At 42.4% G+C, this 17,260-nt stretch overlaps 1 protein-coding gene across 4 annotated transcripts in view; it reads right to left on the bottom strand.

The window, feature by feature from the left end:
* The window catches only part of LOC132805854 (vitamin D3 receptor B-like), a 299,773-nt gene that overhangs the window by 4,237 nt on the left and 278,276 nt on the right, over positions 1 to 17,260 (bottom strand). For 2 of the 4 annotated variants that reach the window (XM_060821168.1, XM_060821169.1), the window contains exon 9: positions 10,984 to 11,219. In XM_060821168.1, coding sequence (XP_060677151.1) covers positions 10,984 to 11,219 — 236 coding nt within the window. Of the gene's footprint in view, positions 1 to 10,651; positions 11,220 to 17,260 lie in introns of those variants that run through there. The other 2 variants (XM_060821171.1, XM_060821170.1) reach the window with 2 other exon arrangements.

Below are 17,260 nucleotides of genomic sequence, written 5' to 3'. Positions count from 1 at the left end.
AATCCATCAAACCTGGACAGCTTTGGATTGTGGGAGGAAATGGCGCACCCGGTGGAAACCCACACAGTCACCCAAGTCTGGAATCGAACCCAGGTCCCTGGTGCTGTGAGACAGTAGTACGAACCCCTGAGCCAGCATGCCACCCCTCAAGTTGAAAGGTTTCATGACCCACAGATCCGCCTTGGTTTCAAGAGCACTGAATTGCATGATTTTTGCTCCAAGGAGGCAGGCAAAAGCTGAAGTAGGCTGGTTAGAAGACCTGTCTTTGTTCGTCTGTGTTTTGTCCTAGCTTTCGTGAAACTCGTTGGTCAACCAGCCCATGCTTGCAAGTCCCAGCACAATGTGTCTAGCATTAGATGCGATGCTGCTATTGGAAATAATTTATTAAATAATCTGGATTGTGCTAAGAATTATACCTGGAAACTACTTAACATATGAGTCAGGTCACAGTGTGATACATTTGTGTGTACTAGAAGCTATTTGTATGAACACATAGGACCTTGCTTTATGTAGGCACAAAGAATCTATCTGTACGTTGCATTGTTTTCATAGAGACAGCCAATCTCTGCTGCATCCCCTGACCAATCGAATCTGAGAATGAAGATTGACAGTTAACTGTTCGTGCTGCCTCTCCTTGCCAATGATGGCCCAACCAATCAGCAGCCTCTTCTCATGGTGTGTAAATTGGTGTTCTTTTCTCCCCCAGTTGTTTTTTTTTTCTAATTCTGATGAGTGCAACTTGAAAGACTTCAACATCTTGTGTCCTTTTAGCCAGGTTTAAGTTTTACACTGCCAAGTCATTATTTCTTGAGATATTGACAAAAGAAAATCACAGAAAAAATGTCTTATAATCAAACGTCAATCAAACACGATCAACAATTTACTCAACTTGTCAAATCTGCTGAGTTCACACTTTCATTAGGCTCTCAGCCAAGCATGCACAACATGGCAGGAGAGAGAAAAAGAGAATCTGAGGCAAAGAGAAAATTTGAAGAGAAGCACTATCCTAGTATAGCGCTATCATAGAACAGGCCCTTCAGCCCTCGATGTTGCGCTGACCTGTGAACTATTCTCAGCTTGTCCCCCTACATTATCCCAAAATCACTATAGTAATGCTAACCATAGTATACTGTGCAGATTTCTTTAATCTATTCGAACCATGAGTTGACTTTTTAAGTATTTGCATAAAATGCAAACTGTAAAACTTTACTTATACACTTGAGAACTAGCTGATGGCACTAGACAGTTGCAGAGTAAAGGTACAGGAAAGCAAACTTCATGTCGGACTACCGTCAGTAAGATACACTTACTAACCTTACGTGCCAGTATTAACCAGTGTAACTGTTTTGTTTTCTCATAACTTTCTTCAAATATAAAAGGGCCTAGATTTTGCTGCAGTGATGACAAGGACATTAGTCACTGAAAATGACAGTAAACTTGGGAGTCTAGTCATGTGTAAAATAATGTGGAAATCCAAACATTGCTGTCAGTGAAAGTATGCTCCTTGCTAGAGGTTTCCACAATCTCCATTGCAATTCTGAATTGATGAGAGTTTCCACTTTTATGCTGTTATCTCGTTGCAAAACGTCTTTCAAAAAATTACACCTTGCTGAATAATACATAACTAAATTTTTAAACAACATACTAACTGCTGAATCACTACTAAATCTCTTTGCTGTTCCTTTAAAACTAATTTCATAATTGCGGCGTGAAATTTTTTTTCACAATTGAGGAAAAAAAATCCATGTTTTTCAAAGCAAAATACTTTTTCTTTTTACTATAATTACATAGAACCTTGTGGGAAGGATGTTTCCCCGACCTTCTTTGGGCGGGGGGGAGATAGAACTAGGGAACACAGTCGAGGGATAAGGGCAGCGAACATAGGATTGAGATGAGGAAGACTTTCTTCAATCAGAGGGGCCAAATCCTTGGAATTCCCTACCACAGAGGCCAGTAGAGGCTCATTCACTGAGTTTATTAAAGACAGAGACTGATAGTTGTCTAGATATTAACGATATCAAGGGACATGGAGGTAGTGCAGGAAAATGGTGATGAGGTAGAAGGACAGCCATGATCTCCTTGAATGGGGATTAAGCACAAAGGGCCGAATGCCTCTTAAATTATCTGCTTTAAAAGTCCATTTATCTTATTTTAGCTCTCACCATAATATCACATTTAGTCGACTACTTGAAAATGTCTAAGTGAAAATTTTTTAAGTGGTTTCAATTTCCAGCTGTGGTGCATGTGAATACTTCAATATAATTGGTTGCCTATCTGCTTGCAGCTGCATGCCAAGACTTCAACGTTGCTTGAGGTCAGGATTAAACTGCTGTGAGGAAAGGGAAATTACCACCACAGAGATCACTTGATCTGTGTGGGCTGTTTTCTTTTGAGCTCAGTGGCAAGAAACCTTGGCTGACCACCGACCAGAAAATTGGGACACGATATAGCTAGATGCAAACAAATCAGAGCAAAGATACAAGGCTGAACTTTACAATGGGTTTCAGGACCCATACAATGGGGTGAAAAGTGGGTTCCTCAAATCTGCATGTGCTGGCAGTGGGAATGGCTTGCAAATTTACACCAGGTGATCTTCTAATTGGCCACGTGTGGACCCACTATCTGAGTAAGGATAGCTGGCAGGCTAATGATGCCTTTGCCCCAATCAGAAGGCTGGTGGCTTTAAAACCTCAGCAGCATCATGAGGAAAAATGGACATTGTTGAAACAGGCAGGAAACCACTGGGACACCTCAACAAAGATGTCCAAGGGCAGTAGCATCCATGTGACAAAGACAGAACCTCTCTACAAGCTGTGAAGATGACATAATGAGGCTACAAAGAGATATATGTAGAGTAAATAAATGGGAAAAAGTGGAATTTTCCATTTTGGCAGCAAGAATAAAAAAGAAACAGATTGATCCGGGTGTACTGCTGCATACGTTGTGAAAGGTTAATATTGCAGAGACAGCAAGTAATTAGGAAAGCTAAGAGAATGTTGTCACTTATTCCAAGTGAAATGGTACACAAAGTTGGTGGTGGTGGTGGGTGGGGGGGGTATGTTGCACTTATAGAAGGCACAGGTGAGACCCTATCCGGAGTACTGTGTACAACATTGGTCACCTCATTTAAACCAAGGATATAAATGCGTTGGAAGTAGTTCAGGGAAGGATTACTAATGCCTGGGATAGGCTGGATGTCCTCTGGAGAAAGTTTGGACAGGCTAGGCTTGTATCCAATAGAGTTTAGAAAAGTAAGAGGCAATTGATTGAAACATTTCCTCTTATGGGAAAATCTTGAAAGTCACCCATTTATAACAGAGATCAGGAGAAAGGTTTCCTCTCAGGGAGTTGAGACACTTTGGAACTCTCTTCATCAAAAGGGGGAGGTAATGGCCTAGTGGTATTATCACTGGACTGTTAAACCAGAGACCCAGGTAACATTCAGGAGACGCAGGTTTGAATCCTGTCACGGCAGATGGTGGAATTTGAATGCAATAAAAGTCTGGAATTAAGAGTCTAATGATGACCATGAAATGATTGTTGGAAAAACCCATTTGGTTCACTAATGTCCTTGATGGAGGGAAACTGCCATCCTTACCTGGTCTGGTCCACATGTGACTCCAGACCCACAGCAATGTGGTTGACTCTTAACTGTCCTCTGGGTAATTAGGGATGGGCACTAACTAGTCAGTGATGCCCTCATCCAGTTTATGAATTTTTTAAAAAAAGGCGGTTGAAGCAGGGTCTTTTAAGGCAGAGTGAATAGATTTTTGATAAACAAGAGAGTGAAAGACTATCAAGGATAGGTGGGATTGTGGAATAATCAGATCAGCCATGATCTTATTGCGTGGCAGAGCAGACTTGTATCACCAAGTGGCTTCTCCTGCTCACAATTTATATGTTTGTATAGAATACCATCCATGGTTCCATCCCCCCACCCCCCCAACCAATGCCATGGGACCACTAGCTCTGATGGTATCCTGGGTTGCTACAGGAAGGCCACCCTGGTAGTCACCCCTTGTGATGGGAGTTATCCTGTTAGCTCAATCAGTATATTGGTCTGTAATTGTGGAAGTTAGTTGCTCGCCTCCATGTTGTAGGCAGTTGATCTGCATTGCAGCCTACCTCCTGCATGCAGCTAGGAAATGCCCTAGCCAGTGTGACAGCCAAGGTGATGTCCTGACATTGCTTCTTGCTTTTGTATCAGCTTGCTGCCTCCATACCCGCCACAAAGGCATGATAACGTTCAGCCCGTTAAATTACCAATGTCAACAACCAGAAAGGCATTGCTGACTGGTTTGGAGGAAGAAAAGGTAACTAGTTGGTAAGTTTGTATATAGGAGCAGAATTAGGCTATTCGGCCCATCAAGTCTGCTCTGCCATTCGATGATGGCTAATATACTCCTCACCCCTATTTATGGATTAAACTGGTGAATCAATGGAGAGATAGAGAAAAAGCAAACAGAGAGATACAAATGTGAAACCAAACAAAATAGAAGAAATAAATCCTGCTTTAGTAATTTGACAGGATAGAAAGACTCTGGAAATTTAAAAACTATGAACAGCCAAAAAAAAACCAAAATGCAAGTGAAACTCAAATGATGAGTGCAGAAATTGGAAGAAAGTAGACTTAATTCAGTGAGTTCACTGTTTCAAGTGACTAGAGTCATTTAGTGCTGATTTAATAAGTCCCCAAATGTTCAGGATGAGCGTCATTAGAAATTTTGGGGTCATGCCTGCACTTGAATCACCTTTGGATTGGGAGTTTGCTAATTTGCAGCAGGAAGTTGGATTCTTCTGATGGGTTTAAATGGCTGCAGCAGCTGAAAGAGCCAAACACCACTGAGCAATTTTTGTTTCAGCAAGGACGAGTGAAAATCATCTGAAGTCGTTGTTGAAGTACCACTTGGCCATGTGAAGCAGGCAAGGAAAGCGTTGAAAGGGTCTGACTTATGGAAACCTTCAAACTGCATCTTTCAGTAGAAGGAGATGTGCTGATTCAGTGCAGCAGGGTCAAAGAAGGCAATAGGAATCAACTATAAATTTTTAAAAATTGCAATTGTAACGCCTCCCTTTCACTGTTGAAGGGTTTCAAGAGCATATAATTAACACCCAGATACTCTGCAGGGCCCCTTACACACCTAGCCACACCTGCAAAGGTTCTTTTACTCCCAGCCTTATTTCCGTGGATCCATACAAAATCCTCATGCTATCTGCAAATTCCTTGTCTAATGGACCTGTCTCACCCCTGTCTCACTGCCTGCTGACATCTGGGTTTTACTGCATCACACAGTAACCAGAGGATATTCTTTTCACTGAAGTCATTTTTTGAAGTTAATTCAAACAGCAATTTATAACTCAATGCTCACTTTTTGCCTGAAAAAATACAGACATGATCTAGAATGAAATACGCTCAGAGATCTCCATCTGATAAACATTTATACTCAGTGAGGATTCCAAATCCTGTGACACCCAATAACTGCCTGTTCTTGAATGGACATTGTGATTTAGCTTTTCAGTCAGATTAGCCAGAGGACCAATAAAACAGAATATTAGTCTTCACTGACAGAACTCCTGCTGAAACAATCCGTAATTAGGAGTACAAAGGTGGACCTTAAAATTAATCAGGAATTTCATAACTTTTGAACTAATCAGAATCCCAGGTGGGAGAGCCCAAGTATGACAGCAGTTTGAAAGATAACATGAGAGAGATAAAGCTAGAGAGGGGGAAAATGAGAGAGATGGTGAACGAGAAAGGGAGAGAGAGAAAGAGAAGCTAAGCCTAGACTGAATAATTTAGTGAATTTCTGGCAATTGTTGCATGTCAATATATATACCTAAAATGGGTCTGTTAGATGACAGGAAACATGACCTTTGAGTATAGGAGTTGGGATGTCATATTGAGGTTGTACAGGAATTTAGTGAGGCTTCTTCTGTATGCAGTTCTGGTCACCCTGTTATAGGAAGGATATTATTAAGCTGGAGAGGGTTCGGGAAAGATTTACCAGGACGTTGCCAGGACTGGAGGGTTTGAGTTATAGAGAGAGGCTGGGACTTTTTTCACTGAATTTGATTTGATTTATTTATTGTCATGTGTATGTTATTACAAAATACAGTGAAAAGTGTTGTATAGTGTCGCCACTCTCTGGTAAAACACAGAAAAATAAGCCAAAACATAGAATATAAAGGCAGAAAATGACAAAATAAAGTGTTCAACTTTACAGTTCTTCTTGTTGAGTGCTCCACCACAGGCCTGGTGACCAGGCACCTCCACTAACGCCCTCACCACCATGAGTTCTTGATGAACCTCACCAATGCAGGTGGCATCGGTGACCCAAATCTGACTCCACCACTGCCATGTGTCTACATTGAGCCCACCTCACCGATGCAGCCGTTGATTATGCCAAACCTGCCTCCACCTCCTTGAATCTGCACTGGATGCAGATGCTCCTGGGAACCCAAACTCGGTTCCACCACTGCAGCCACGAGTCTGCGCTAGGACCATATCGATGATGCAGACGTTGTCGGGAACCCAAACATGCCACAAATGTTGCTGCCATGAGTCTGCCCTGCTGGGTCCATTCGAGTCTACGCTGGGCTCACGTGTCACCGTCAATGCCATCATCGTGATTAAGCTCTTCAACAAGAGGTAAGTAAAACAAAAGAAAAGAGGGAAAAGAAACAGATGGAGTCGAGGATCTGCACGCTCAGACGTGCTACTCCACTGCCAGCTTACCGGAGTGTAGGAGAATGAGGGGTGACCTTAGAGAGGTTTATACAATCAAGACGGGCATAGATAAGGTGAATAACAAAGATCTTTTCACCAGGTTGGGGAGTTCAAAACTAGGGGGCACATTTTTAAGTTGAGAGGAGAAAAATTTAAAGAAGACATGAGGGCAATTTTCTTTACACAGGGAGTGGTTTGTGCGTGGAATGAACTTCCTGAGGAAGTGGTGGATGTGGATACAGTTACAACGTTTAAAAGACATTGAAAGGTACATTAACAGGAAAGGTTTGGAGGGATATGGGCCAAATGCAGGCAGGTGGGACTAGTTTAGTTTGGAGTTATGGTCAGCGTGGACTGATTGGATTGTTTCCATGCTGTATGACTCTATATCTGAAATGATTCTTAACCTACCCCCGGGCTTCTCTGTTCAATGATAATAGTGGGTGGTTTGAAGGAGCAGGTTCAACATCCTGTGAAGTGCACACAACCCTGCTCAGCTAGGCATCGATCCAGTGCATCATGAATCACTGCAAAGGCAGCTCAACCTTTACCAATAGGTGCGTCCCCTGTGTCGGTATTTCCTGAGGCACTGTGGAGGTTCATAGAGGAGTCCATCCATCTCAAGTGCACCAGCCTGGCACAGGATTTTGTGTACATGAGGACCCTGTCTACATAGTCTCATCACCATGGGACTGTAAAATCATGCCCAAGGAAGACCATTTGACCCATCTTAATGCATTCATTCAGAGAGAACTTAAAATCGGTGTGGTTTCAGACTCCACAATTCTTTCAGGAAATTTATTTCCCACAATTAAACCTCTAATAATAAGTCATACATTCACCGTTGGCTAACCTGAACCCATCACTGTTTATCCTGCTCAGTTTAATTTCAAGTACAAGACCATTTCTGCGACAGTTCACTTGCATTTCATGGAATGATACAATATAGACATTCCTCCAAGGCCTGATTGTGAACATTTGATGGACTGGAATAAGTCAGAGTTGAAAGATATCTTGACCAGACCAAGATAACTAGATAAAATGTTCAGAAAAACAGAAGCGTATGCAGTGCCTGGCTAATAAATGCTGTCGTCAGTTCACTTTAAAAACAAAACAGGAAAAAGATTGTGGAACTTTTGGGGGAGAAGTGTCAAAAGATAGTAGATTAAGTCAGCTGATTAGGAACAACCTGATATACACATGAAGAGGACGTTAAAGTAAAAGTGACAGAGTACTATAATTAACTGCACAGCATTGTCCATCTTCAGCATAAACTAATGACCTTGCTTTCAAGCAAGCCTTGTATAATATAGCAAGATGCCACTTTGTACAACACCAATCTCAAACTGACATGTTTACATCAACAGAACCAGGCTTACAAATAAAGCCACTGTATTTTTTGGGAGGTGGGATGCAGCCACCAAAATAACCCAATTGTCTTTCAACAGTAATTTACAAACCTCTGTGAAATATAGCTTCTATTTTGTGTAATAAGCTAAAACTACATTTACAAAATATAATTTCATTTTCCTTATTTCCATTTGGTAGATCTGTTTTTCTTATCCCAGAATGTCCAGGTTCAAGGCTGGATAAAGAGGTAACCATACATTCTCAGCTACTAGTAGATGGCTCAGGCAGGTCTCTCCGCACTTGTGCGCTAGAATCTGGGTAAACAGTGCCCAGCCAAAAAAACGTATAGCTGGGCAAGCTTCATTAGTGACAAAGGAGCCAGTGCTTACGTCTGACAACTTAGACAAATGTAGAAACCCTGTAGAAGACAAAATCCTGTCTAAACATGGTATACTTTTGTGTAAATAACAATGTGATGTACATACCAGTATCAGCTTTTACCCAGCTACATTTAATCACTTCTCCAGGATTGCACTCCTCACTTTAGAAACACTTAGGTAACTCATCTTTTGTCTCAATAACCCTTTAAAACAATCTGGCTTATTTCTGTATAAGTGCTGCTTGTTCATTTAGTGAAGTAAAAACACTCTCCTGAATGTCACTTGCAAGTGCTACTCAATTTTCTATTTCACTTCAGAATTCTTTATCCATCTATTGCATACATTTAAGGCAGTAAGAATCAGCACTTCTATAACTTGCTTTCTGAAATGAAATTTACCCCCAGTACAGAACATCCATATAAGCATCAACCAGTTAGGGACACTAGGTGGGAAGGATTGTCTTTTGCAATTAGTAAAACTCCAGATCTCCATGTGACCTGTTTGTAAGTGACACCATTGGCGTCAAAGAAGTAGATTTTCAACCTGCCCAGATCTGGATTCAGCACCATATGGAATACAATGTTAATACAACCACACTGGTCAATGCAGTAAAACATTTTTAAATGCAGTTTTAAACATTTCTATTTCTTTACAACCTGAAGGGAATGCGGATTTCCTGAGTATGAAACAATGTTACTTGCTTCCAGAGAATAAGTGCATAAAATGGCTGCTGCTGTACATGAATGCTGGTTGAATAAAAAAATGGGACAGTGAATTGTTCACAGACATAAGTACCACAACTGTTGTACAGATAGTTGTACGCATATTGTGCGATATACAGACATTAAGATCTGTACTTCAGGTCAGGTTGATGTCACTGCAGCATTTCCGACACATTGTAAAATCTGGTGTAAGAGAATCAGTTTCGTACCAATGGGTTCTCCAAATGCAACTTGCATCTTTTTTTTCCTTTTTCCAAAAATTTACATCCCTCTTCAGAAGGTGTTAACTTGTGTGGAAATATAATTCCAGAGGTACCTCAAGTAACTATTCTTCAGGTAGGAACCTCTATGGTGAATGTTAACAAGAAATTCCACCACTATGGTGTCAACCAAGCCACATTGTGTCTTTGCCCAATCCTGTGCTCTTCCAGCAGGAGTGTGTAATGGCCAGGATCAAGCACCTATGTTGATTTCCCCCTCCTTTTTCCAAGAGTGCCAACACCAAATGCAATACCCTTACATCCAAACTGGCTGAGATCACTGGCCTCAGTACAGACCAGGGATTGAACACAAAACGTGGATTTTATGATTGAACTATTCCCTGCACAAATTCCCAAATCAGGAGCTCTACCGTGTAATTTTCAAATAAAAACCATGAAAACAAGAAAAAGGCTCAACACAGCAGGTGTGACATATGATCAGATTCAATGACAATCTAAGTTATTTATAGCTTAAGAAATTCTAATTCTTTGCTTCTACAACCCCAGGTTTTCAATGAATTAATGTGAATGGTGCCAGTGAGGGACTCCAAATGCAACTGTCATCGCTGCAGAGTTCCGGAAGCTGAATTGATTTCCAAAAAAGACCAAGAAATAAATATGTGCTTACATAGTTCTGTGAAAAGACCATTGAAAACAGCCCTCATTCCCAAAGGCATATGCGAACATAGTGGAGTGATGGTGATTACAACTTCCTGATTACATGCTATTTGTCTAATTTTAATCCACAAGTCTTCAGTTGTGCAGGTCATGATGATGGCCAATTCATCAGATCCTTGTCTATTACTTCTAGTGAGTAACATGTCGTGAACACTCGAAGACCAAGCAGGGAATCCTTTCTGGGACAGCAGGAAGTAGGACACCAACAGACGAAGGCCTCTGAAGGTGTACTTGATTCTTGTAGTAGTTTAATGCCTGCTTTTGGCATGGACATTGCTGGCATTTCTGCCACTGATAACATTTACTCATCATCCCTGCCAACTGCATTTTCAGATTATCTAAAATCATTTCATAAATATTAAGAAAACTGTAAAAATGCTAAGATTGGCAAAAATGGTCATTTACCCTGCAATTACTGCATGTGTACATGTAACATGGAAACGTTGAGAGGACTGAATGGTGACATCACCTATTTTGAGTGTTAGATTCAAAGATCAGATGGACTTTGTTTACATTCATCAAATATATTCACTAGATGCTTAAAATGTTGTCCTTGTTCTCATGTTTCAGGGACAAATGAAGTGATAGAGAAAACTATCACTTTTACTTTCCATTGTTATTGCTACATTGTAAAATATCTGTACAAGTGGAAATGCCTTTACAAACTGCAATTATCACCCCATCCCTCCTCTCTTTAGATCACTGGTCCAAAACAATTCAGAAAGTATTTCAGAGTATCATTTGATAGTTGGAAACCCAGTTTTTCAAAGGAAACGCTGTGTGTGCATCAAGCCTGCTACCCTGTGTGAACCTAAATGTTTGCAACAAAAGAAAGTGGTTCACTGATCGACATCATTTCTAAATACCTCAAGCACAAGTGGTGTAAGGTGTGTGTTACAATCAGGATGAAAGGTCAGAGACTGGAACTGTTTGGAATGTTCCTCGCTCAGGCTTCGGAGATCTGTCAACTTCTGGATCATCTTCGGATACAATAACCGATTACCTGGAGGAGGATGTTTGGCTCGGATGTATGACTGAAGAGTTTCGGATAACCCATCTTGAATACGCTCCACTTGAACACGGTTCTGTACTCCGGGACGATCTGAAAATATACGCAGAAACAAAAGACTGTGGCTACAGTTTTCACAATGGGAATAAACAGCCAAAAGCAGAGAAGCTACAGGCAACAACCATGAACCCAAGTACAGAATCTAGTCTGACACTCTGGTACCATTACCGAGGGAATGCTGCAGTGCTGGAAGTTCTGTGTTTTGGATTAGCCGTTAAACTAAGGTCCCATCTCCTCTCTCATATGGACAGGAAAAAAACTTTTTAAAGATTCTTCATTCTTCACAGATCAGTGTAATTCCCTTGTGAGTGAAGATCTGTCACCACATGTCAATCGACATTAAAAACAAAAGGGTTCCTGGTCATTTATCTGATCGCTGAGCACAAAATGATTGTTGTGTTGTGACAGTTGTGAAAGATGGAATTTTTCTTTCTTCTCTGACCTGTATGAAAAATTACTGCTGGACAAGAGATTAATCAAACAACTAATCTACTGAAAGGCATCAACAAGGTAGAAAACAAGAAATACATCTGAAGGAAACCTCTTGTCCAGGTTATCCTTTCAGAATAGCAAGCCTATCACTCCCCCAACATGCTCGGGAACGTCAGGGAGGACCTGGCTACAACGTGTTACAAATGGTCAAACTGACCTAAATGTAGCTCTTCAGAGGCTAAATTCATCGTTTGGTTTTGTTTTATGACATGATTAGATTTCAGACATGGTGCCTGAATTAATCTGATACAGGCAACAAATGATAATTTAATATTCCTATGATGCTCAGTATCTGCTACTCTGTAAACGTTTTAAATTTCGCAAGTTGGGTTGAACTGGGTCCTCAGGAGGTATTAAGCCCAAATCAAAAGCTGACATTCGAGTGAAGCTTTCAAGAAATTGATCTTCCAGAATTCTCTACATTCTCGAACACCACTATTTTATAAAGGACAAGGAACAGAAAAACAGAACAGAAAACAAGGAACTAAAGCCCATCCTCACTGGCTGGTGAAATCCTGGAATCTATGATGTAGTAATTAGATTGCAATATGATTTATGAAAGGAAAATTGTATTTAACAATTTTATTAGAGTTTTTGGGATTGTAACTTGCAGCATAGAAAGTTGTGGCGTATTTCAATTTTTGGAAAGTATTCTACACTATACTATACTATACTAACTGCTGTGTACATACCACCACAAGCAAAGGTTGAGGAAGCTCTGGATGTGCTGTACTCCACCACTAACACCCTGTTTATTGTAACTGGTGACTTCAATCAAGCCAATCTAAGGAAGGCGCTGCCCAAGTACCACCTGCCCCACCAGGGGCCCGACCACTGCTACACCACTGTGAAGGATGCCTACCGCTCCATCTACCGCCCTCATTTCGGGAATTCTGACCACAATGCCATGGTTCTTCTCCCGGCTTACAGGCAAAAGCTCAAGCAGGAGACCCCCCTGTGGATACAGGCCCAGTGCTGGGCGGAGGAGGCAGAGGATCAACTCCGGTGCTGCCTGGAATCGGCTGATTGGGCCATGTTCAAACAGCCCGCAGGTACCTTGGACGAGTACACTATCACCGTCACAGCCTTTATCAGCAAGTGTGTAAAGGACTGCATACCGAGGGAGTCAATCCGGGTGTTCCCCAACAGGTAACCCTGGATGAATCATGACATACAGAACCTTCTAAAAACCAGGTGTGAGGCCTTCAGATCAGGAGACCCACTCAAATATAAGGAATCCAAGTATGACCTTCGCAGAGCCATTAAGACAGCCAAGGACCAACACCGATCCAAACTAGAGACCCAGACAGACACCCGGCAACTATGGCAAGGCCTGAATGACATCACAGGTTCTAAAAGGAGACAGTGCAAGATAGCAGACGATGACATATCCCTCCCAGATCATCTCTATGCTCACTTTAAGCAGAATTTCGGCAGAGAGGTAACACTGACAAGTCCTGACGAACCTATCCCAACAGTCACTGCATCAGAGGTCAGATCAGTTTTCCTACGTGTGAATCCAAGGAAAGCAATGGGACCAGACGGAGTACCAGGCCGTGCACTCAGAGCATGTGCAGATCAACTGGCAGAGTCTTCTCAGACATCTTCACCCTCTCCCTGCAGCAGGCTACTGTCCCTGCCTGTTTCAAGAGGGACAATATCATCCCTATGACTGAGAAGGCTCATGCAGCATGTCTCAATGACTACCACACAGTAACTTCGGTGGTCATGAAGTGCTTTGAAAGGCTGTTCCTGGCATTAATCAACTCCAGCCTCCCCATTACTCTTGACCCATTCCAATTTGCCTATCGGACCAACAGATCCACGTCAGATGCCATATCACTTGCCCTTCACTCCTCCCTAGAACATCTTGACACCAAGAACAGCTATGAAAGAACTCATTGACCACAGTTCAGCCTTCAACACTATTATCCCCTCGAGACTGATTCCTAAACTTAGTGATCTCGGACTAAGCCCCACTCTCTGCAACGGGATCCTCAGTTTCCTGACCCACAGGCCACAATCAGTGAGGTTTGGGGACAACATTTCATCCTCACTAACACTGAACACTGGAGCCCCCCCCAGGGGTGCGTACTCAGCCCCCTAATGTACTCACTGCGTCATCAAATACCAGACTAATGCTATTGACAAGTTCGCTGATGACACCACCATAGTCGGTCGAACCTCAGATGGTGACAAAACAGACTACAGACGGGAGGTGGAAGACCTGGAAACATGGTGCACTGAGAACAACCTAGCTCTCAATGCCGGCAAAACCAAGGAACTCATTATTGACTTTTGGCAGAATGTTACTCATGCACCCCCCCCCCCCATACATGAACAGCACAGAGGGGGAACGAGTGGAGAGTGTCAAGCTCCTGGGAGTGGTCATCCACAACAAGCTTTCTTGGACTCTTCATGTGAACGCACTGGTTACAAAGGCCTGACAACGTCTCTTCTTCCTCAGGTAGCTGAGGGAATTTGGCATGATGGCGAATACCCGTGCCAACTTTTATAGGTGCACCATCGAGAGCATTCTGTCTGGATGTATCACTACCTGGTATGGGAACTGTACCATTCAAGATCAGAGACGGTTACAGAGAGTGGGGAACTCAGCCTGGACAATCACAAAGGCCAACCTCCCATCTATAGAATCCATCTCCCAGGCCCGCTGTCAAGGAAAGGCCGCCAGCATTCTCAAAGATCCATCCCACCCTGGCAATGTTTTCTACAGCCTCTACCATCAGGGGAGAAGGTACAGAGGCCTGAACACATGCACCAGCCGGTTTCAAAACAGTATTTACCCCACTGTTGTTAGAATACTGAACGGACTCACAAACTCTTAACATTCGCCTGTAGCTGTGTGTTTGTTTTTGCTGCTGTTTACCGATTATTTACTGATCTCTGCTACTTAACTCTGGGATCTGCCTGTATCGCTCGCAAGACAAAGCTTTTCACTGTGCCTCGGTACACGTGACAATAAATTCAATTCAATTCAATTCAAACAAGTACCACACTAGAGGCTATTACACAAAATCAAGAAATTGGGGAAGTATATTAAGATGGACTAACAAGTGGTGAAAGACAGATCAACAGAAAACAGGGTTAAGTAGAGCATTTTCAGTACCATTATTGTGGTACCACAAGGGCCAGTGTTTAGGTCTAAGGTATTTGCAACCTATATCAATGACTTACACAAGGGGACTGAGTAATGTTTTCAAGTTTGATGAAGACACAAAGCTAGCTGGGAAAGCAAGTAATGAGGAAATCATAAAGAGGCTGTAGAGTGATACAGGGAGGTTAAATGAGTGGACAAAAACATGACAAATGGGATAGTGTGAAGTTATCTATTAAAGAAAAGCAGAATTTAATTTTGAATGATAAGAGACAAGGAAATGTCGGTATTCTGAGTGACCTCACTATCATTGTATATGAATTAAAAAGTTAATCTTTGTACAAGGAGTAATTAGAAAACCAAATATCAGAGGGATTGATATGGAAAAGTAAACATGTGAATTAAGAAGAGGAGTTAGCCTTCAGGCTCCGCCATTCAGTAAGATTATGGTTGGTCTGATGACTGCACATCCACGTTTACCAAGGTAACTTTGATATCCAGAATCTATCTGCCTTTGCTTTAACATCCACTGCCTTTTGAGGGAGAGAATTCCAAAAACTCTCAATCTTCTGAGAAAAGAAATCCTCATCTTGGTCTTAAAAGGGCAGCCCGATTATTTTTAAACAGGGATCTCTAATTCTAGACTAACTCTTCCATAGGAGGTAGCATCCTCTCCACATTCACCCTGTCAAGACCTCTCAGGATTTTATACATTTCAATTTCTGTTGCTCCAAACTCCAGTAGATACAAGCCTGGCCTGTTGAACCTTTCCTTATGAGACATTCCAAGTATTTGTTTTAGCACCAATAGTATTGGTCTCGCTGTTATAGCCAGTCCCTGGGGGAGGGTTCCCAATGCTTTATATAACATAGAAAGTGCAGCACAGAACAGGCCCTTCGGCCCACGATGTTGTGCCAACGTTTAATCCTAATGTAAAATATAATAACCTAACCTATACACCCCTCAACTCACTGCTATCCATGTGCATGTCCAGCAGTCGCTTAAATGTCCCCAATGCCTCTGCTTCTACCACCACAGCTGGCAACGCATTCCATGCATTCACAACTCTCTGCGTAAAGAACCTACCTCTGACGTCTCTTTTATACCTTCCTCCTAATATCTTCAAACTATGGCTTCTCGTACCAGTCAATCCTGCCCTGGGGAAAAGTCTCTGGCTATTGACTCTATTCCACTCATTACCTTGTATACCTCTCGATCAGGTCTCCTCTCTTCCTCCTTCTCTTCAGAGAGAAAAGTCCAAGCTTATTCAGCCTCTCCACATAAGGCAAGCCCTCCAGTCCAGGCAGCATCCTGGTAAACCTTCTTTGCACTCTCTCCAAAGCCTCTGTATCTTTCCTATAGTAGGGTGACCAGGACAGGACACAACATTCCAAGTGTAATGTCACCAGGGACTTGTAAAGCTGCAGCAAAACCCCGCGGCTCTTAAATTCAATCCCCCTGTTAATGAAAGCCAAAACACCACATGCTTTCTTAACAACCTTATCCACTTGGGAGGCAACTTTGAGGGATCTATGTACTTGCACACCCAGATCCCTCTGTTCCTCCACATTGCCAAGAATCCTGTCTTTAATCCCATATTCAGCATTTGAGTTCGACCTTCCAAAATGCATCACTTCGCATTTATCCAGGTTGAACTCTATCTGCCATTTCTCAGCCTAGCTCTGCATCCTGTCTATGTTGCGCTATAGCCTGCAGTAGCCCTCTATACTATCGACGCCACCTCCAACCTTTGTGTCATCTGCAAATTTACTAACCCACCCCTCAACCATTTCATCCAAGTCATTTATAAAAACTACAAAGAGCAGATGCCCAAGAACCGAGCCCTGCAGGACCCCACTCAACACTGTCCTCCAGGCAGAATACTTTCCATCTACAACCACTCTCTGCCTTCTGTCAGCCAACCAATTCCGAATCCAGACGGCCAAATCTCCCTGTATCCCATACTTCCTGACTTGATGAATGTGCCTACCGTGGGGAACCTTATCAAATGCCTTGTTGAAGTCCACATACACCACATCCACTGCTCGACCTTCGTCGACCTGTCTTGTCACTTCCTCAAAGAGCTCAATAAGATTTGTGAGGCATGACCTGCCCCTCCCAAAGCCATGCTGACTACCTTTAATCACACTATGCTTTACCAAATAGTCATAAATCCTATCCCTCAGAATTCTTTCTAAAACTTTGCTGACCACAGACGTAAGACTGACTGGTCTGTAATTGCCCGGGATTTCCCTACTCCCCTTCTTGAAAAGAGGAACAACATTCACCTCCTTCCAATCCTCCAGTATGACTCCCATGGAGAGCGAGGAGGCAAATATCATCAGCGGCTTAGCAACCTCCTTTTTCGCTTCCCGGAGCAGCCTGGGATAAATCTGGTCTGGGACTTATCAATCTTAATGTTTTCCAAAATTTCTAGCACATCAACTTCATCAATCTTGATCTGGTC

This window comes from Hemiscyllium ocellatum, chromosome X (genome assembly GCF_020745735.1).
Source record: "Hemiscyllium ocellatum isolate sHemOce1 chromosome X, sHemOce1.pat.X.cur, whole genome shotgun sequence".
Classification (NCBI taxonomy): Eukaryota; Metazoa; Chordata; class Chondrichthyes; order Orectolobiformes; family Hemiscylliidae; genus Hemiscyllium; species Hemiscyllium ocellatum.
The sequence above is the reverse complement of the archived record's forward strand: the minus strand, read 5'-3'. Positions and strand labels throughout refer to the sequence as shown.